Source organism: Octopus bimaculoides, chromosome 8, assembly GCF_046866305.1.
Source record: "Octopus bimaculoides isolate indiv1 chromosome 8, ASM4686630v1, whole genome shotgun sequence".
Lineage (NCBI taxonomy): Eukaryota > Metazoa > Mollusca > Cephalopoda > Octopoda > Octopodidae > Octopus > Octopus bimaculoides.
Genome location: NC_142935.1, coordinates 68,936,460 through 68,961,624, shown reverse-complemented (window position 1 = coordinate 68,961,624; position 25,165 = coordinate 68,936,460). Strand labels below are relative to the sequence as shown.

Sequence of the window (25,165 nt, the reverse complement as noted above, 5' to 3'; positions counted from 1 at the left end):
GACAGTAGTAGCAGTAGTAATAGTAGTGGCGGTGGTGGCATTAGTAGTATTTGTAATAGTATTAGCGACAAAATTTTTGTTGTCATGTGATAGTAGTAAAGTAGAAGTGATAGTGGTTAGCAGCGATAATAGTTATATATGACGCAAACCTGTTGACGTTGGAAAACTTTTACTGAAATGAACCTGTACGTACAAATACACAAATAGAAATCTGGAGAAGAATATAAAAAATGAAAGTACCCTTAGAAATTGTTTTTCATCAGAAATCGTCACAATTGTAATGATGTATACACACGTGTGTGCGTGTAAATAGCTGGTTACTTAGTTACATCAGAATGCCAAACACCGGAAGTTGACATTGACAAAACAATTTGAAGATGTGAATCTTTATTATATATATAAAGCAATATTATTTATTTTTAATAAAAAATGTATTAAGACCGTCTTATTATTTTCAAGGTCAAATCATTCATATACTCCAAGTAAACTACAGATTGATCCAGAGGTTTGACCGTGCATAGAGGACACACACACAGACAACGTATATTATATATATATATAGATATACACTGTAAAATATATCCAGAATGCCTCCTTTGTCAGTATATATAAAAGAGTTCCAATGAGATTATAATGCGCGGCATATTTATTAATATAATGTAACTGATACGTGGAAACATACAAACACACACATAAATGCATAAATATAATACACACAGACAAGTATACGCACACACAGACACATACATACATATATTTTTACATGGCAGTGCACTATAAATGTTTAGTGTCCCCCTTGTATTTGGTTGAAATTGTAACTGACAAGCATTTACAATTTAGGAATAACAACACATCAACTCGTACCAGTCTGTGCCAACGTTTGAATCTCTAGGGTACCCTGTAAATACTGGCTTAATATCTAAACTGCAAACCCAAGTGCAATATAAGGGAATATCTATCAGACTAAAGGAAACATTTTATAACAAAATCTTTATCGATAAATCAATGTGAGAAAGTCATGATTATCATAAAGTTCATCAATTATCATCCGTGGTCTTGTTGATCAGATTATGTATATATATATATATATATATATATACATATGTGTGTGTGTGTATACATACATAGATACATACACATACATGTATATGTATATACACACTTACACACACTCATATATATATATATATATATATATATATATATATATATATATATATATATATATATACAAAAACAAAAAGATTCAATTATTCAGTCGCTTCGGACTTTCTGCATCTCATTGTCTTTCATATCGCTATTATAACAGCATTTGTTGACTAGAGTTGTCTCGCTGGTCCGACACTCCATCACTTAGATACCCTGAATCGCTCTTGTGAACATTTTCCCTTACCCCTTACCATGTTAGCGTCTAAGTGTTGATGTACAAAAATATACAAGTCGAAATATGTCTACAAATATTACAGGAATTGATTTAAAGGACTTAAATGAGGTTCAACATGGCGACGAACTTGAGTGCGAACATCATGGATGGTAAGATGGTAGAAAAACATAGGTTTGCAAAGGATGAAACTGTCTGCGTCAAACATGATGATGTGAAGATTGAGACGAAAGTGAATTAATGTCTCATTTGCGAAAGAATATCAAAACCAATTACACAGCAAGATGATATATTATCTCCGTAAGTGTGAATAGCATGTGAGCTGTTGCTGATACTTAAGAGACGCTAGTGGATAAAGAAGGGGAGCAGAAGATGCCAACAGAATTTGTGAGGATGACCTTGAAACCTTATTTGGTTCTTTAATCACAGGTTGTACCTCCTCATGGTGTCATTATCGAGCGGGCGGCGGTTTTCGAAACAAAGACAGAGGAAGACGGAAATTCTTTGCTGCGTTAGTGCAGGAAAAGTGTAACGGAAATGGATGGGAGGCATAGCATCGGATGCAGGTAAATTTAGGCTCTTTACAAGGCCTTTCTAGGAGCTTGGAAAGACTTTGCCGTTCTCGTTTACAAGAGGTAGTCCCGGGAATGTGTGTGTGAGTGCCTGAGAGCAAACGTGCGCGCGCGTGTATGTGTGTATACATATACATGTGTGTATATATATATATATATATATATATATATATACACACATAAATGTATACACACGCACATATGTGTGTATGTATATGTGTCTATCTATCTATCTATCTATCTATCAATCTATATCTGTCAATCTATATATATATATATATATATAATACAAATAATAAATGAGTATATGCATATATACGTACATGTATGTACATACCTACATCTACCAGTATATATAGATACATATCTGGGTACAGGATATTGTAAACAAAGCGTAGACAAAATGATAAACGAGTACAGAAAACACACAGGCCACATAGAGAACATCTCCTTCATCAGCTGCCCCCATTCTAACACAGGCGTTTCGAAGAGTAGGGCAGGATGCATACATACATACCTACATACATACATACATACATACATACATACATACATGCATACATACATACAAACGCACACACACTCTTACTTGCGCGCACACATGCATACACCCGTCTTCCTTCTCATAGTATTCCCGAGAGGTTCATGGGTGTACCGTCCTGGGTCCAGTTTCCTTAAAATTCTTTCGTATGAAATATTCTATAAGACAGCGAAGCATCATACAGCATACAGCGTAGCCAGACAAGGATGAAGGACAATGATAAAAACAAAGAGAAATAAAGAAAATGATAAGTGAAAAGAGAAGGTAAGATGTACTACTGCAGAAGGAGTATTGGAGGAAGGGGTGATGGCGAAAGAGAAGTCAACGCATGTATTTGCTACATTGGTCTAGCGAAATTTCTCGTTCCTGCATAGTAAAAATTCAAATAGGAATCTAATGAAAGTGAAATATTTCCAGATAAATTTAGCCGAATATATTACATTCAACAACGCTTGAAGAAAATTAGTGAAGTGAGTTTGATTAATTATATTTGAGCTTAACGTCTTTTCGATAATATCCTGCTGATTCATTGTTAATATCTCTTCTTACCTGAAGCTAGTTACAGACATAGATATCTTATCCGGTCTAGTATTTCCAGTCTACTATCTTTCCTAACTGAAATATGCTACACACAGAGATATTTTGTCCGGTCTACTGTTTCCAGTCCACTATCTTTACTAAATGAAATATGCTAAGGTGTATCTGCTGTATGAATACAATTAACAGTGGTTCGAATCTATGCGCTTCTTTAGTCTTGGTACAAGGCTGAGGTTTCATGGGAATAGTTATCGGGTACTGCATTTATTCTATTCAACTATTGGTAATCTATCGATACCACAAGAATGGAAAGTAAATCCGACCTTGATATGACTTAGAAAAACGAAATTAAAAACAGAAAAGTTTATAATTCGTCCCTCTAAATTTGCTACTAATTACATCCGTAGGCATGTTGGCAGAATGACTAACAGGTTCGTTTCACTATCCTATGGTACCAAGTTTAACTCCACGATGAGTTAGTTTCGGATGATAGAGTAGTCTATCGTAGCTAAGAGTCAACAAATCCTAGTGTCTGAAAATTGGCTCGACGGAAACAGGATACAAGTTCGTCGGATTCCTCATGGCATTTTGTGTTTCACCGATTATTTGTCAGTATTTATTGAAAGGTCTGTAAGCTTTTCAAACAACTAACAATTTAAAAGAGGACTCATTCACGGATCGAACAGCAAGAACAGTGATTAGCGAAACACAATGAGAATCCATTTGACGTCTTTGCGTCCTGAGATTTCTGAAGTAGTTCATAGATTAAACTTTTTTAAGAGGAAAGAGTTTAAATGATTTCTGTGTTTTGCTAACAGTCAAGTCATTAGTCTAATACATTAAGTTTAAAACTTGCCACAAAGAAACCAACCAGAACGAGTATCATCAACAGCGCCAATATATATACATATATATATATGTGGATGCATGCATGTATGTATGCGCGTAATGGCCAGAATAACACATTACACTTTACGTGCATTTAGAATAAATATGGAAAGAACGAATCGGCAAAAAGTATATCTGCCTTTATTATTAGTTTCTGGATGAGATAATTAATATGCTTTCTTTATTAAATAACGCATTCATTATTTAATAATGCTTTCTTTAATTAATATAACACCAAGTCTTTATTCATTCACATTGTTTATATTTCCTAATTAACGACAGTTCTAAAAACAAATCGAATTATAATTTGCAGATGTTTACAGAATTTTCAAAAGTTTTAAGTCAAGTAATTTGCTAAATGTACGTCATTGAATTTCTATCGCAATTATTTGTAAATGGCAGGTATTAACAAGTCAGTGGTAGTGCTATTAGTTTCTGGTTGAATTGACAGAAGTGAGATGTTGTTTTGTATACGTCGTAGAATGTTGAGCTTTATACTTGGTTTAATTTTTGTTCCCTATATTCTTATTTCGAATCATAGTTCGGTGAACCTCTACTTGATACAACTAGGGGTCCCACTTTCCTGGTTGTTTTATTGGATCACCGTTGATTTCCCTGAATTTATTATCCCACTGAGAGCACTTGTTTTTCATCCCGCAGGTTTCCAAAAATCACCCGACTTAACTTGTAGGCTTGTTGGTATCGCCAATCACTCAACAGCGCAACAGGTTTTTTAGCCAGTTGCATGCACTTCAAAGGTTATGGGCAACGTAGCCCCAGACAGTATCTGTATATATTGGCTTCAAACTTTGGCACAAGGCCAGCAATTTCGGGAGAGGAGACAAGTCGATTACATCGTGTGATCAATTGGTACTTATTTTATAGACCCCGAAAGGATGAAAGGTAAAGTCGACCTCGGTGGAATTTGAACTCAGAATATAATTACGGACGAAATACCGCTAAGTATTTTGCCCGGCGTTCTAACGATTCTGCCAAGTCGCCACCTTTTATCTGTATATATTATAACTTAAGAAATTAATGCATTGAATATATGGCTAAATGTGAAATATATGGGATAGCATGAAATTAAAAAGGCACTATGAAATATGTGACGCGATATGAAATGTATGTAACCTATACAATATATACGGGACAGAAGGAATATAGCGTAAAACATGAAATATATCGTGTGGTACCGATTATATATTAGATTGAGAAATATGTTTCATTATGAAATATATGGTGCAGCAGGAAATGCATGTAGCAATAGGAATATACACGAGATAGCAGGAATACTTCGTGTTGTACCAAATATATACTGCAGCAGGCTTATACACATCTTATACGGTTCACAAAAACTGGACCTTGTCCTGCTACTAATGGGAATTTAAACAAATACTTGATTAAAGTGATTTCTCTGGCTTCATTAACTATAATTAATATTTTTATCATATAGAGTTATGTCGAAACTCTGAATATTCTAACAAATCATTTATTTGTTGGGTACTTATGTGTTACTATGCATAAGCATAGATAAATTACTGTTTGTCACATTTGGGCATACATAAGTCGTAGAGGCTCATTCACACATACATACACATTCATTCACGCACACACGTAGAAATGTGCTCATATATTCTGAGAAAGTGTGGATGCATATATATGTTATGTGAGTGCATATATGAATATATCTTTGTATACATTTTGCACATTATACACACACATTTTGTGTGTGAACATGAGTGTGTATGTGTGTGTCTATACGTACGAAAGTGTATATGCATGCTTATATATATGTGCATAGCAGTACATATATTTTATGGTTCTCATATGCATGTTTGGGTGTATTTGTTTATATAATTCATATGCAAGTGTTTTAAATCTTGTATCTTCATTAACAACCTAGCTATTGTAGAGTTCTCCATAAAATAGCCCATAATTAAAAATAGAAGATAATTAGAAAGAATAGAAGTAGAAACAACGCATTAAAATATTATATGAAAATAAGTTCATTAAACTCATTAAAAAAATTACATGGAAGCAGGAAAATCTGTATATTTAAATATGAATTAGAGGGACAACTAATTATTGGTTTCTAATTTTGACACAAGGCCAGCAAGTTCGGCGAGTAAATGAGCCGATTACATCGCTCCTAGTGATCAACTAGTACTTATTTTATCGATCCCAGAATCGATGAAAAGCAAATTCAACCTCGGCAGGATTTGAACTCAGAACGTTAAGACAGATGAAATGCCGTTAATCTTTTTACCCGCGGCGCTAAAGACTCTGCCTGCTCGCCGGCTTAAAAAGACAACAAATTTTGGCACAAGGCCAATAATTTCGGGGGAGCGGGTAAGTCGATTATATGGACCCCAGTACTCAACTGTAACTTATTTTATTTACCCCCGGAGGGATGAAAGGCACAATCAACCTCGGCGGAATTTGAACTCAGAACGTAAAGACGGACGAAATGCCGCCAAGCATTTTACCCGGGGTTCTCACGACTCTGCCAGCTCACCGCCTTAGAAAGACCATTAATTATTAAAGACAAAGAAATCTAAAAATTTGTAGATGAAATATATAGTGCAGGAGGAATACACCAGGCAGAATGAATCATACGGTTCACAGAAATTTGGCATCATATCCACTCTCTCTCTCTCTCTCTCTCTCTCTCTCTCTCTCTCTCTCTCTCTCTCTCTCTCTCTCTCTCTATCTCTCTCTCTCTCTATCTCTCTCTTTTTGTCTCTCTCATTTCTCTCTCTCTCTCTCTCTCTCTCTCACACACACACACACACACACACATATATATTTATCTTTCACTTGTTTAAGTCATTGGATTGCGGTCATGCTGGGGCAATGACTTGAAGAAGCTTTAGTGGAATGAATCGACCCCCAGTACTTATATTTTAACCATGGTACTAACTCTGTCGTTGATTTTTGACGAACCACTAATTAACGGGAACACTAGCATCATTTGTCAAGTTGTATAGTAGGGGACAAACACAGACACACACAGACACACACACACGCACACACACATACACACACACACACACACACACACACACACACACAGATATACACACACATACGACGGGCTCTCTTCAGCTTTTTTCTACAAAATCCACATGGCTTTGGTCGGCCAGAAACTATGGCAAAAGCCCCTTGCCCAAGTTGCTATGCAGTGGGACTGAACCCGGAAATATGTAGTTGGAAAGCAAGCTTTTTAACACTTTACGCCTGCACCTCATACACAAATATTTGATTATTTGTGATTATTTTGGCTTTATTAACTAGGATTCATAACTTTTTAATTGCTACTGCTATTCTGGAAATCTTTGAAATAGTAGTCAGATATAAGCTAACAGATGCATATAGCTTCTCAAGTTTCACATAGCGAGAAATGAAGAGAGTTCAGTTTCTCTCTTCCTGAATGTAAGATAATCGTATATGACAATATGACATTCCCAGGTGATTTTGTAATATTCCCAATAGATAAATCCAATGAAATAACTTCAGTCAATTTTATTACAAAATTTCTGAATAGTGGTTGAAACTACTACCACTTGGATAATGCTCAACAGGAGCTGAGAATATCCTTTCTTTTTTAAAGAGATATTTACATCAGCAAGACAGATTACCTCTATGATGTAATGCATTTCGTGTCTCTCCTAAACAGTAATATCTGGCTTGTTATGTTTACACTTGACAGATGTTTTGATGGGAATGTTCCACCAGTATTCCTTGTGTTGATGTTGGTCAATGTATTAAATAACAGAGGGATTCTGTATATCTATTCAAAGTTAGTTTTATTTGCGAATGGCATTGTATTACGGTTTTGCGGCATGATCATCTTACATAGCGAGAAATTTCGTGAGTTTCTGTGCATGAATGTATAACCTGCTGTATATGAAAAATGTATAGTTTCAACTCTTATCTTTATATATAAATGTCTCGGTAAATCCTTTTACACTATATAGTCCTTGAACCAATAAGTAAGTATGTACATGGTCACTGGCTCAGCTAAAGATTGCAGCCAGACTTTTCTCATATCACGTGCTAACGGCTTAAACATTAAAGAACATGTGAGATAATGTAGACGAACATGAACTATGTCTATAAAACGAAAAATAATATCATAAATAATATTTGATCGAAGCTGGCCACAGGCTACGCAATGATCACAAATACAACATAAGATCATACTTCAACACATTTCTCAACAAGAGGAAAGTGATCAAACACTTAGTTAAATAGTCGAAGCTAACTCTCTTGTAATGTGATTCAGTCTCAAGTATGTTTCAGATGAGAATCAATTTTACGTAAAAGCGACAAGAATTTGAGTCACGATTTTCTACACTTTCTATAACTATTTTGCAATTATATTGGATTTCAGTATCGTATTTGTTTTAACTCTCAGCGGTTAAGTGCGAAATGAAAGAGCGTCTAGTTGGTCATTCTGCATGTATGTATGTGTGTGAATGTGTATGTGTTAATATGCAATTCAATGTATGTATCTATATGATTATGTGTACATATATATATATATATATATATACATATATATATATATATATTCCCGAGCGTCATACTAATACATCCTTTTGTTATTTACACCACCTGTCCTCGTCTGTTGTTGTTTCTTCGTATATTCTCCCATATATATACACATACATACACATGTGTTTTTAAATATATATATATATATATATAATTTATATGTTTACATAGACACACATATTTATCTATCTATCTTTATATATATATCTATCTATCTATGTATCTATTTATCTATCTATATATCTATGTATCTCTCTCTCTCTCTTTCTATATATATATATATATATATATATATGTGTGTGTGTGTGTGTGTGTGTGTGTGTGTGTATATACATACATACATACATACATACACGGGAAAAGTGAGGCGGAGAATTTCGATGATCCCCACGTGGTGAGATGTAATGCAATACGTATATATATATACAATATATATATATATATATATATATATATATATATATATATATATATATATATATATATATATATATATATATATACTCAAGACGCACTTATTCATGTCATACTCAAATGTAATATATGATAAAATATAAAGATGTACACACACAGCCATACATATATATATATATATATATATATATATATATATATATATATATATAAGTATACATATTTATGTATACATACACACGCACGCGAACACACATACTCACACACGCACACATATATATATGTATATGTATATATATATATATATATATACTTACGTATATGTGTTTATACATACATGCATACATATACATATACATACACATATGCTGCTGAATCCAGCTTCGTGATCTGGCACACGGCTAAGGTTCAATGGGTCTCAATTCCAAGCACGGTAATTGTTGGTTAATGGCAACAGTGAAGGAACGTAGTCATTATGTTTGCTGCAATCCCATTTTTAGCATGCAATCTAATGCAGTTTAATGCAGTATAATGCACATCTATGACACAGAAACTCAGCTAACAGGCTGGGAAAGAAGAAAAAAAACATGCATTAAACCTTCCAACTCGATGTTTTCCCTCAAACTTTCATTATACATTTCAATGTCTCTCTTCACGACGGCAACGATTGTTATAGCGGCAGCTAAAAGTAGTGTTTCCGACAACATCTCAACACTTCTTCTATTTCTTCTTCTTCTTCTTCTTCTTCTTCTTCTTCTTCTTCTTCTTCTTCTTCTTCTTCTTCTTCTTCTTCTTCTTCTTCTTCTTCTTCTTCTTCTTCTTCTTCTCCTTCTTCTTCTTCTTCTTCTTCTTCTTCTTCTTCTTCTTCTTCTTCTTCTTCTTCTTCTCCACTCGTCACCCTTCTCCTCCACCTCGTCCTACGCCTACTCCTCCTCCCCTTGTTCTTTTCCTTCCATTTCTTTTTTCTTTTTCTGTTATTTTCTTTCCCTTTCACTTCTTCTTCTTCTTCTTCTTCTTCTTCTAGTAATACTGCTGCCGCTGCTACTACTACTACTACTACTACTACTACTACTACTACTACTACTACTACTGCTGCTGCTGCTGCTGCTGCCGGTGCTGCTGTATCTACTCTTGCTTCTAATGCTGCTGCGCCTACTGCTACAGTCTATTACTCTTTCTCAGATTGCAATTGGTCCATCTTTCGCTGACAGCTATTTTCCCATATACATACACACATTTATACATACATACATACATACATACATACATACATACATACATACAAAGATACATACATACATACAAACATGTATATATCCAAACATACATACAGACTAACAGACGGAGAAACGGACAAAATGCAAGCAGATAGATAGATAGATTAGATAGATAGATAGATGATATATATGTGTGTTTGTGCGTACGTCTGTGTGTGTGTGTGCGTGCGCGTACGTGTGTGTGCGTGTGCGTGCGTGTGTGTCTGTGTAGCTCCTTGAGTGTGGATATTTGCCTCATGCTATTGCAAAGATAACGTGGATGTCAAAAGCGTATTCAGAAGTGAATTATCGTTGCGGCTGATTAGAAGAGAATTTCCAAATAAATTACCAAATACTTAGTAATCTGAAAATATCTTAACAAACGAAATGAATGATTCGCTAATTCGCCTGTCTATTTTATTGTTCCATACCAAAATATGGGTCTGTGTGGACAGATGGACAATACATGTTGCAATATTCCTGATGTGTTTTTAAATCAGATAGCTTTATTTATATATTTGTCTTTATGTTTATATTTGAATATTATTTATTACTTTTGTAAATAAATGTTGTTCTTGTATAATAGAATAAGCAGCAACCATTACGCTCGTCTCCACTAGTCAGGGTCAAACGGATATGGCGGAATTCTAGTTTAATCTCCCCACAGAGGCCCTCATGCCTTTGTTAGCTCTTGGAATTTTCAGAAACTATTAACGAATTTGTGTTCTACACATAGGAATTCACATGATTATGAAAAAATATGTATATATATGTATATATATATATATATATATATATATATATATATGTGTGTGTGTGTGTGTGTGTGTGTGTGTGTGTGTGTGTGTGTGTGTGTGTGTGTATACAGAAATGCACACTGTGTATATGCGACACTCAGGTGAATGTCGCATATACGACCTCCTACTAAATTGGGCTTGAGAACCTGAGAAACCCCATTTAAAAAGATGGTGAAATACAATAAGTTCCCAATTAAAAAGTACAAAAATACTAACCTCTACTTGATATTATTCGTATTTATTCTTGTGCTTCTATATGCCCGAATTGAAGAACGTTATGGATCATCAAAATCTTTCCAATCCTAACCATTACGTATTTTGTTTCACTCAATCTAACATCGAGCATTCCGTTACCGTTGTTGTTATTTAGCCTCAGGTCAACTCTGACCGAGTAAATCTATGATTCATCAAATATTTGATCGAAAACATTACAGCTTTGACAATGCCATCTTTTTCCCTTCTACATTCTTATGTGTCTCTTTCTAAGATGTGGAGAATCTGATAGATATTTAACTGATATTTCTAGCAGGTCGAATGACCTTTGAGAGTTTTCCACGTTGGATCATGATTTAGTTAAGACAGAATTAAAGCCGAGTCATTAGAGCGTCAGACAAAATGACGTGCAGAGATTTTTCCGGTTCTTCATTTTTTGAGTTCAAATCGTGCCGAGAAAAATTTCGCATTTGATCGTTCAGGGTTGGATAAAATAAAATACCATTCAATTACTATGTGAATTAATTGAATAACACTCCCAACTAGTCAGAGAAATTGTGCCTATATGAAAAACAATTACAAAGTCTGTAATTCACCTTGTGGTAAATTTAAGGGAAATAAATGTATTTTGCCTTGTGGTTCACATTGCTTTGAGATGGTATGAGTGTTGAAAAAAATAAATATGACAAACCTCTTCTTCTCCATATGTAAAATTGCTGCCGTTCATCTGAGCTCTTTCCTTTACCTTCTGAGAGAACACCTTATAGGCAGGGCTGTCCGGTTTCCTTAAAGTTACGGTCATCAAAGCTTCGAATGCTTTCTTTGCAATATCGTTCTTTGTATCATTTTCACGGTACCATGGTCTCTCTGATGCCGCCTTGCTGCAAATGCAATAAAAAACGATATATATAAGTATGTGTATGAACGTGGTTGTGTATGCTTGCGTGCATCAGTGAGCTCGCGTGTGTATTTGGGAGTGTGCGTGTAGTTGTGAACGTGTGCTAATTTAAAGCTGTTATTTTAAAGTGCTTTTAAGTATAACAGAATATTTATTGAGTGCGGGCAATTCTTATTATAAATATAATATAAAAATTGTCCTGGAATATGTATATGGAAACACTCCTTAAGCATTGGTTTAAGGGAGCATGAAATGAAGCTTAAAGTTGTAGGCAAAGCGAAGTGTGTTACACTCACACAGAAACATATATAATTTAAGCATTTGTCGTCCATTCATCGAGAAGACCATAGCTCAAGAAAATACTGATGATTCGACACCACTCGACTAGTGATCGAGATAGAAAGATACATAGCTGATATACAGTTTCCAAGAGTCTAGAACGATTTTGTTTATATGTGTATATATATATATATATATATATATATATATATATATATATATATATATATATATATATATACATATATATATATATATATATACATATATATATATATATATATATATATATATATATATATATATATATATATATATATATATATATATATATATATATATATATATATATATATATATATATATATATATGAGTGTGTATATGTGTGTATGCAAGTATGTATATATCTACCCTGTCTACCACTGTGCATTAAGCCAACGATATATCTTCCCTTTAATTCCTTATTGTCATTTACATACTTCTCTCTGTATTTTTCCTTACCGTCTAAAATAATATTTTCTCTTATATCACCTATCTCCCCCTTCTACCTTCTCCCTTCGTAAATTTACAAGTACATACGCCAACATACACCTCTACTACTTCATACTGTAAACACACTCCACAGCACATTCCTGAACTTGAAAATCAGTAGATGCCGCCACGATTCTTCCCCGTACTTTCTTGCTTTCTTCATGCACATATATTTTTCTCCCCCTTGATCCAAAAGTTTTCCCCACCCTTTTCCTTCTACATTATTTTTTCTAATATCACTCCCCTCGCTAATCTCTGTGATTCGGCCAAAACAGTCCTATCGAATACTGCCGGTCGAGTAACCGTACTTAAATCCCTCATTCTATATCGCTTTCCTCATGCACATCTTTTCTCCCCTTGATCAAAAATATCCCCCCACTCTCTTCACTCCATATTATCTCCTTTTGAAATACCACTCCCCTTGCTACTTTCTGTGATTCAGCCAAAACAGCCAGATTGAATACTACCGGTGAAATGACCTTGCTTAAATTCCTCATTCCTCTCACAACCTTATATTTCTTCTTTTTACTTCTTTTTATACTTTTTTTTACCTACACACATATATTCTCCTCTCCTACTGTGCTTTCTGCACATCCTGATTGAATCTGCCATGCTTTAACATGTACCTCCTTGCGGCAATGTAAACTTTCATTTAATCAAGATATCCTAGCCTTAAGAGTAGCCTGCGGTATACATTTCACTTGGATATTTTCCACTTCTGAGGTTCCGCTCGCTATGAAACTTATGTAGCCCAGATCTTATCTATTCCATATCGTAACTCTTGTATATATATGGGAGAATGTACGAGAAAACAACAACAGACGAGGACAGGTGGTGTAAAGAACAAAAGGATGTATTAGTATGACGCTCGGGAATACGGAAAGTCTTTGACGTTTCGAGCTACGCTCTTCAACAGAAAGAATACGGAGACAAGGAGAAAAACACGGAGAAAAAAAATTGAATAGTGTTCAGTCAACGGTCAATCATAATAATATATATATACTAATACATTCGGTGTGTGTAGCGTTCCATTACTTGATAAATGAAAAAAAATGTATAAAAAAACGACGTAACGTATACTGAATGTAAAAATGAACGGGAGACAAACAGAAGGTCCATATTCTTCATCAGATATCGACCAATTGGTAATATTCAGTTTCGCACCTTTAACGATAAAACGGTGCTACCCAATTAGGCGTGCCCGCAATAAAGTTTATAGCCGAGAAGTGGGGAAAAGAGCAGACAAAACAAAACAAAAGAGGCAAAATGACACAGAGTGTGGTTTAGGACGGTAGACGAGGACGGAAAGTCGAAAAAATACGGCCTTGTGGCCTAGGAGACGAGAATAGTGGGTAACGCTTAGAAAATAGCTGTACTAATTAAGAAGATGGACTCGATGCGCGAACCTGCGCCAGCCAGTGGACGCTCGCACCCGCGCCAGCCAGTGGACGCACGCACCCGCGCCAGCCAGCAGACAGACGAACGCACACGCACAAGTCAGGGCATCCGCGGAGCCCACTCATCTTCAGTAGTACCGATATTTTCAGTGATTCAGCCAAACACAGCACGATTAAATACTACCGATCAAATTACCTTGCATAAATTCCTCTTTTTCCTTCTTTTTATATTTATTTCTCTCTATATATATATTCTCCTCTCCTACTGTGCTTTCTACAGTACTGATATTTTCTAAGCGTTACTCACTATTCTCGTCTCCTAGGCCCCAAGGCTGTATTTTATTCGACTGTTCGTCCTCGTCTACCGTCCTTAATCACACTCCGTGTCGTTTTGCGTCTTTTGTTTTGTTTTGTCTGCTATTTCCCCCAATTCTCCGCAATAAACCATTTTACGGACACCGCCAGTTGAGAAGCACTCAGTCTTATCGTCAAAGGGGCGAAACTGAATATTACGAATTGGTGGATAACAGATGAAGACTTATGGACATTCTGTTTGGCTCCCGTTCGTTTATGTGTGTGTGTGTGTGTGTGTGTGTGTGTGTGTGTGTGTGTGTGTCCGTGTGTCTGTGTGTTTGTGTGTGTGTGTGTATAATAATGAAGGCGGCTATACAATGTTTATCCTAAAAGGAAAAATTCAGTTGTCACTAACTGTGAATGATGGTGGAGGATAACACCTACATTACTACAAATAGGAACCGTTATAGTCGCAGGAACTACATATCTATGTACTGACAGGGGGGGGGGGGGGGTAACCGCTCCACATACTGGTTTGACTTGGAATTCAAGTTCGTTAGTGGTGACTACTCCATGGTTGGATGGTTTAGCTAAATCTCAAGTATCAATGTAGAGTATTTTCCATATAAATCAATGGGTTGGGTGATTCAACAAAATGGTGATGTGAAAAATATATAATATCAAAGGCAAATTTTGCAATATAAAACCAAAAAGGAAAAATTCAATTGTCACGCATTATCATTGACGGTGCAGCGTAGAATCTACATTGCTAGAAATAAGAGCTATTTATATCTACAGTGTGTGTATACATACATATATATCTGCGTGTATCCATTTTATATATGAGTATATATATGTGTATATATGTACATATATATATACATATATATATATATATATATATATGTATATATATATATATATGCACACACACACGCACGTACTCGCGCGCGCGCACGGACACACATATGCATGTATTTATAACTAACTATATTTATCTACCTATCTACCTATTTGTCTCTCTCTTGCTCTCTCTCTCTGTATACATATACATATACGGGAGAGTAGACAAACGAAAGAAGGGCACTGAACACATCGCCTGGAAGTTATCTATATATATATATATATATATATATATATATATATATACACACATATACATATACATATACATATATATATATATATATATATACATCTATATATATATATATATATATATATATATATATATATATATATATATATATATATATATATATACACACACAAGTATACGCACACTTACATGTATAGGTATAAATAATAGACCTGCTTGTTGTTCCGACACATGTCTTCGTCAAAAAACGTTGACGGATGTAGGAAAAACAGGCAGGTGTATTATTTTAATGCTCGGAAGAATGGAAAAGTCTTTTACATTTCCAGCCCACGCTTTTCGACAGAAATGATTAAGAGGAAACACAAAACGGATATATATATATCATCATAAATATAAGGGATTAGCAATTGAGTTGCTTCTCCAACATACTGAAAATTTAGAAATAGCAGTCAAAGAACTACTGATTCTAAACTACAAATTTTTTGTTCTATGTGTGCCATAAATATCGCCATCCGTTTTGGAGAAAAATTTGTAGTTTAGAATCAGTAGTTCTTTGACTGCTATTTCTAAATTTTCAGTATGTTGGAGAAGCAACTCAATTGCTAATCCCTTATATTTATGATGATAAATGGTCTTACCGATAAAGGTTTTTTTCATACTGAACTACTTGGCAAAATTGTTAATTATTAATTCTATTATTAATTGACGATTCCCTGCGCTCACTTCTTGTATATATATATATATATATATATATATATATATATATATATATATATATATATATATATATATATATATACATATGTATATATATACAATATATATTTACAATCTGTTGTGTCGCTGAATTTTTACTGAGAACATATTTTTTTCGTTGTTAGATGATTCGGCATCTATTTCTAGCATATAGGAGTCCACTTTTGCTGGTTATTCCTCTTATTTTTGTATATATATATATATATATATATATATATATATATATATATGACGAAGGGCTACGCCCGAAACGTCATACACTCTCTCTTTCCTTTCCTGAGCGTCCAATAATACTATCCATATCACGTCCTCACTTTGTTGTTTTTTTGTTTTTTTGTTATTGTGTTTTTGAACTATATATATATATATATATATATATGTATATATATACAAACAAACAGGCACATATACATACAGACACAAATGCATAAATGGATATGTATATGTAAAGTGCGTCAGTTATATGAGATCCAGCTTGCCCATGTTGCCTAGGGTGAGAGGGTGACTTAGCGACACCAGGCCTGCTCTGAATCCTCGTCAGATAGTATCTTCAATGTATGAAACTATTAGTAGTCTATAGCTATATCCTTTCTATATTAAGTTGTGTATGGAGACCGCAAAGTAGGTAAAGTCCTACACGATTCATAAGTTACGCGGAGTCATTTACCCTATGGAGATGTCAAAAACGTTGGGTGTATCTTAGTTGGCACAGGATTTCCCATCAATTTATACCTATATTTTTGGAAAAATTTTTTTTTCCTCTTTGGCTTTCTTCGGTCCAAATATGTTTTCTATCAGATTCACAGTTCTAACCCAGCCCTTGGTTACTTTTAGAGCCGCTGACTTTGATAACGCCATTTTGGATGAAATCCTGAACTGACAGTAAAACGTCCTCCCAATAGTTGCCAGACTTCGCCCTAAATGAGGAAAGCTACAATGGCATCATTCTTATGCATAACAATAGCAAAATATTGTAAAAAAGAAAGTCAAAATCACCCAGTAACTTCAATAAACTTCTGCCTTGGACCCGTTTCAGTTTTCAACTGAAGCTAATTCCACTATAAATTTATAGCGGTATCAATTTTCTTGAAAGTAGCATAAACATGGTAAAATCTAATTATGTACCTCATAAATCATTGATCACGTGCCAAATTAAGAAACTAATGAGGAAAATATTTTTCTTACGAAAGAAATAATGGTTCCCAAGATGTAAAATATTGAATTGAGAAAAGCTTAACCGAAGCAACATGATATAAGATGTACAGCTAAATCGACATTAAAATACTTGTCACCTGATTCAAATAGAATGCTAGATTATGGCACTGTGTTTATTTCTGTTTATTCCAATTTTAGAATACTTGATAGCAAGACTACAATTATACCGACTATCTATCTTCGAATCTCGAGAAATTTTCAATAAATATCCTTCCTCAGGTCTGACGTATTTCGTCGTTATACTGTAGAACAGAAAGTGAATACACAATTATTCCAGAAAAAATTCAAGAAATATTCATGTAACCTAAAATAAAATAACAACCATCAGTGTAATTTTATTGTACCTGTCGCGCGTGACATTTGCTTAAATGCTTCTTTAATGGTCTATATTAACCATTCGGTTTCAGATACCTATTATTTAGATAAGATATATGAAGTGTCTACGCTTGTCTCTTTTCAAACTTACTACAAGTTATAACTATCTACTTCTTGGTAAATTAAAGGAGGTTTTACAGATATCCGTTGTAAAGATGTTATATTAGCAGCCTAAACAATTATCGATGTTCTTCATTAAAATATTTTACGCGCACTTGTGAATTCTGGCGCTTTTACAAGATAACTACTTCAGAAATAACCTAAAGAGATTATTAAAAGGGGAACAGTTGAGCTTTGCTTTTTCTCACGTCACACCGTGTGAATATTGTATCTTTTAGTAATTTAAGACTTTAGAATGCATAGCTGCTGTTCGGCGTGTTTAACCCTATACCGTTATATAGAAGTAAAATTGACCTGTTTTATTGAAATTCGGATCAATGCATAACCAATGTGGAACTAAACACTGTTAAATGTGGCTCATGAGAGAAAAATAAGAATTTGTTGACATCACAAGAACGCGGTAACGAAACCTGCTACCCAACCATGTGATCTTGTGTTCAGTCCCACTGTGTGGCACCTTGGAAAAGTGTCTTCTACTATAGCCCCGGTCTAACCAAAGACTTGTGAGGGAATTTGGTAGACAGTAACTATGGAAGTCAGTTGCGTGTGCATGTGCATGCATGTGCATGCATGTGCGTGTGTGTGCGTGCGTGTGCGTGCGTGCGTGTGTGTGCACGCGCGCTTATGTTTGTGTTATTGTTTTCTTTCTCACAAACACTCGACAATTAGCATTGCTTTCTTTACATCGCCGTAACTTAGCGGTTCGGCATAAAAAAGCCGTAGGTAGTTACTAGGATGTATTTGTTTGACTAAACCATTCAAGGTGGTGTCCCAGCATGGCCACAGTTCAATGACTGAAACAAGTAAAGAATAAACAATAAAAGATTCTAATAACCTGAACTTACTAATGTTCTTAATGATTGTTTAAGTGACCTCCCAGATATGTGTACCATACTTTCTCTCTCTCTCTCTCTCTCTCTCTCTCTCTCTCTCTCTCTCTCTCTCTCGTCCTTCTTCTAGAAATTATATCCACCTATGCTGTGTTGAGCACGCCTTTCCATCGTTCGAAATTTATGCATGTATATGTGTGTGTGTCTGTGTGTATACCACGCTTTCTCTTTCTGTCTGCCTTCTATCCCTGCCCTATCTCTATCATTAATCTGTTTACAGTCCCTTTGTATTTGTCCTCCAGTTGTTAATGCTTTTTAATTATTCCTAACTGTGAACAAATTTAATTGTTATTTGAATGATTAACGAAGTCTAAGACTGAATATCAGCGGCAATTCTGGGAGCATTTGTTAATATACATATGTGTATGCGTTTGCATGTGTGTTTTTATATATATATATGCGCATGGATGATTGTATGTATGTGAATTTATGTGTATATATGCTTGTGTATGCATGTGTATTTCTATATAGTGCTCTTTACTATGGTATGCACTTTGAGTTGTCTCTGATCATACTGTATTTTTAAATGAAAATTTGATGTTTGCAAAATTACACCTATTTACATATGGGTATTTGTTTATGCATAGATGCATATACAGGTATAAGGATATCTATAGTTTATATCATGGGAAAGAAACACGTCATCATACATACATACATACATACATACGTACATACACACACACGTACGTACCTATGTATGTATGTATTTATTTATGTATGTATGTATGTATGTATGTATGTATGTATGTATGTGTGTATGTATGTATGTATGCAGGTATGTATCTATGTATGTATGTATATATGTATGCATGTATAGTTCTAATGAGAGCCATGTATTTCAACAGCAAGAATTACTATCAAGGTGTTATAAGTAAAATCATATATGTATTCCTATGTGTGCCGATCGCCTCTAACGCACTCAATTAGCTGCATCTTTTAATACGTATGATTTATCATACTCCACCTGACCTCGATTTCTATTGAAACCAGATGGGAAAAGTTAGGACTGCAAACAAAACCTTACAAATTGGATATTGAAAGCATTGTGAATGGGTTTCACGGTTAATTTCGCAAAACCAGACGCAATTTAACTCATAAGTAATGTTAGATATATCTAAAAGCGATCAATATATCGATTATGTACACAGACATTAAGCTTTCAGATTTCTATAAACGCAGGATAACGCGAAAATAAAGCGTATTCTTTAAGTATATGCTTTGGCATTAGCAACATGATTAATGAGAAATGTCTAAATGTAAGAATTGAAATCGTTTCACATTAACCTTAACCAAAATATTAGTACTAATCTTAGAAACAGACTTTAAGATATGACTATCTTTATATTTATTGTGTATTTATATATGGTTTATTGCTACCAACTATGAAGCGTCCTCTTCAAAACAGCAATGTATTTTCCTCAGATCTGTCGGCTTCAAAATCATGGTAGGAGACATTTGAGACTGCAGTCTATAATAACGACGTTTAGGAACAGTGTCGGCCGTAAGTATTTCATAAATAAGTACTTTTCACACGATATCATGAAGTCACACGTATACATGTATATGTATATATATATATATATATATATATATATATATATATATATATATATATATATATATATATATATATATATATACATATGTATACATACATATATATATATATATATATATATATATATATATATATATATATATATATATATGTGTGTGTGTGTGTGTGTGTGTGTGTGTGTGTGTGTGTGTGTGTGTGTGTGTGTGTGTGTATGTGTGTGTGTGTTCATATATATGTATGAATTACTCCGAAATTGCTGACCTTGTGCCAGTATTTGAAACCAATTATATTTGAATAGTAACCGCATTTATTTGAAAAGTCTAAACTGAGGAATAATTGAAGATAATATGAAAAGAATTTTTACGTTGAACAGTCATGAACTATCTCAAATTTCAATTTATCACATTTAAAAAAGGTGGAATATGCTCGATAATGTATGTCGACAAGCAAGATTATTATTGCTAGAAACGCTTTGATCATATTTCTGCTGGTTAGTGGTGACCTGGAGCTAAACAGGAACAACGATACGAAAATTCAAATTACCTTTATGTTTCACTCGTTTCAATCATTTAACTTCGGCAATATTGGGGCACCGCCTTGAAGGATTTTAGTCGAGCAAATCCACCCTCAGCTCTTACATTTGTTTGTTTTTTAAGCCTAGTAATTATTCTATAGGTCACTATTGCCAAACCGCTAAGTTACGGGGATATAAACCCACCAGCATTCGTTGTCAAGAAGTCTCGGAGAACAGCCACAGGAACACACGCACACACACACACACACACACACACACACACACACACACATACACACACACATACACACACACACACACACACACACACACACACACACACACACACACACATATATATATATATATATATATATATATATATATATATATATATATATATATATATGACGGGCTTCTTTTAGTTCCCGCCAACAAAATGCACTCACGAAGCTTTGGTCGGCTCAAAGCTATAGTATCTTGGTTCCCAAACTTCTTCAAAATTTTCTTCCTACAGACCACCTCCCATTTCTTCGAGGCTTCGCGGACTCACCAGCTCCGTTCCAAAATGAAAAAAATCAGGAAAGACGAACAAAGCAAATTAGCCTTGTATAAAATTATTTTTCATGACATAAAATTTTACTGACAGAACAAAAAATTTCAACGAGAGGTGTGAACGTGTTTGGTTTGTAATATGTCCTCAATATTAGGCTGCGTGTTTTGATAATGCGACCCTCATGTCATGCTGAACATCCATTTTATTGTGAGTTTTTGTTTTAATTGCGCGTAAAGTTACGAAAGATGTTTCACATTCGTACGTTGTTGCGAATGGAACGATGAATTTGGAAGCCAATTTGGCGACATCTGGATAGGACTGCATCATTTCAGTCCAGAATTCACTGCAACACATGTTACGGAGGTTGTTTCTTGCACCTCCATCATTCAGCAAGTCAATGGACTGTTCTTGAATGACGTAATCTGTTGATGGAAGGTCGTCAACCGAATTTTCAAAGGGGTTGGTCATGAAATGATGAACTTTTCAGAAGTTTCTATGTATATTTACATATAAAACCTATAAAGTCTAGATAGTTATGGATACTTTTCATGAACTGATACCGATATACAGAAGTGTATATACAGAAAGTATATACATTTTATTTTATGATCAATGCACAATTAATAAAATTTTTAGTGTTGCAGATTTTGAAATCTTTTATAGAGTTATTTTATGAAGTCTTTTTTATGATTTTTTAAAAATGAAGTCTTTTAAAGGCTTCTCATTTTATTTAATTCCTTAATAAATAAAAACAAAGCAATACAACTTACTCCGTCTCCATACAATTTATAAAAGATTTACATTATTTTGTAATCTAGCGATTGATGCAAAAATAGAGATAATTCCACGATAACTTATTTAATTCAGTGAAATGAAGCCCGAGATCAAATCCGCTCCACTCCCAGGAAACCTAGCATGTTTACTTACACGAAATCAATAAAACAATAACCAATTATTTATTGGAGATAATTATATTTTTAGTATTACTTCTCCGTCAAAATGTTTTGGGTGCGATGAAAAGAAAAACTAATAATAGAAATTAATAAATATTATTAATATCAACGGTTACAATTGTGATGTCTCCAAGTATATTGAAATATTCATAGTTTGATTTCTTATACCCAAGTGTCTTACCATAAGATATCTTTTATGAATATTTATGGGAAATATTTCAATAACATTTCCCGCATTATTATATCGAAGAACAATTGTGCAAACGTAATGTTTAAATAACATTATTTCAAATCTGTAGTAAAACTTACTAGAAACAAACATCAATATGTTTGTACGTCAATATAGCCAAGAAATAATTTTCTCATCGCATCCTCTATCAACAAATGAGATTCATGTTGAACTCACATATAATCAAAGAAGTTTGCGAAATATAGATACAAAGTTCACAGATATATACTCAATTCATTTGGAAACGTCACATTGTTTGATTTAGAATGACAAAGCATGTGCGACACTTCTATACTTTGATTGAACTCCCCTATTGGTAACTTCAATGTTTAATTTCAACATGTGGAAACTGACATACGAAATTTAAACAGATAGTAGGGATTCCAGTAAAGTATATTTCTAAGGGAATGGATAAGGAAATGTTTTGTACCTTGTCGGTTAGTAGAAATAAAATGAAGTTGACGAAATAAGATATGATGATTTAATCGGTTCAAATGAAAGTGGTACACAGCATCTTAGATTAGAAGTGTAAGCATTTATGTCTGTAGAATAGTTTGAGAGGCTCAGGATGGCGTTTCTAAGTTAGTGGCTGTAGTGTATCGCTCCATGAGTCTTTGCAAATGAGTACCATACCTAGTTTTGAATGTGTTGTAATGAACTTTTTTGCAGATAGTCAGAGAAGCATATCTAGTTTCTGCGTCTTAGGCTAGAACGTAATATTTATGATGTTATTTGTGTGGTCACTAGTATGGATCACCAGGATTTGCACAATCGATAAAATGCCGGAAAAAAACATATTTGCGTTATTTGTTTCGAAAATTCAAGTGCTCTGTTCAAATCCTACTGCAATCAAACCTGCCTTTCGTGATTCCCGTAATCGACAAAACAATGTATCACACAAGTATGAGAGTGGACAAGATAACTGTATTTTCCCTCCCACAAATAAATGAAACGATGGGATAATCGATTTCGATTCCTGCATGAAGCCAATACTCAAACATCTCCAGTACATTTCGAAATAATACGAATATCTGTATATTATGTACATACATAAACACACACACACACACACACACACACACACACACACACACACACACACACATACATACATACATATATATATATATATATATATATATATATATATATATATATATATATATGTGTGTGTGTATATATATATATATATATGTATATGTATATATATATATATATATATATATATATATATATATATATATATATATATATATATATATATATATATATATATATATGTATATATATATTTTATTAATAAATTCAAAAAGGGATAAAAAACTTTTACAAGAATTTTATCAGGAAGCCAGTGTGTAAAAAAATTTATAAGGCAAATTTCTATTCCCAAGAATATAATTATTCCTTTATATTTATATAAGGGGTATTTCTAGTGGCATTATTCTGTAGTAATGCCCCTTATATAAATATAATGTATGTATATATATATATATATATATATATATATATATATATATATATATATATATATATATATATATATATATAATGTATGTATGTATACATATATATATATATATATACACGGTGCGCTTATTTCTATTTCTGTCAAGTAAATTCACTCACAAGACACTCGCCTAAGCTGCCACGCAATTGGACTGAACTCTGAACAATGTGGTTAAGAAGCAAATTCTTACCATACAGGCAAGTCTGACACAGATATCTTCAGTGTATAATATACGCATTTCTTCCATTATCCATATGAACTGTTCGACAGAGTAATTTAATAAACACTTAAGAGTATTGGTTGTTAAAAACAGACATCATATATTATTATGTCCTAGGATATAGAATCCACTGAGATAAATATTTGGAAATATTCCATATAGTAGATGTGGACGAAAATTTCATAGCAATATATAATAGCTTTAGACAGATATTTTGTTCCTTTCATTTCTTATAATTTTGAGAATCTGAGGAATAAGCACTATAGTAGATTTCTACGTCTCTAAAATTTCAAGCCTTGAAACTGTTGCACTTGCCAAGCAGGAAGATATGAGGTTTTATTTTATTTTACTTTATTTTATAGAAACCATTCCACTACGATATTATAGTCAATATATAACTTTATGAATTGCTGACATACGTATTTTCATATTATATTCATTGACTGTGAGAGTGAAAAGTTTGGTAATATTTCCCTCCTGATAACATTCAAATAAATAGGTTGAGAACACTTATTAATATAGCATCAATGCGAATATGGCGAGCATGAAGAATCGCCAGAACACCGGACAAAATGCTTAGTGACATTTCAGCTGTCTTTACGTTCTGAGTT

General features: G+C 33.9%; 1 protein-coding gene across 4 annotated transcripts in view; it reads right to left on the bottom strand.

The window, feature by feature from the left end:
* The window catches only part of LOC106867807 (atrial natriuretic peptide receptor 1), an 865,062-nt gene that overhangs the window by 397,671 nt on the left and 442,226 nt on the right, over positions 1 to 25,165 (bottom strand). For all 4 annotated transcript variants that reach the window (XM_014912829.3, XM_089356636.1, XM_014912828.3 and 1 more), the window contains one exon: positions 11,851 to 12,040. In XM_014912829.3, the coding sequence (XP_014768315.1) occupies positions 11,851 to 12,040 (190 nt within the window). The remainder of the gene's footprint in view (positions 1 to 11,850; positions 12,041 to 25,165) is intronic.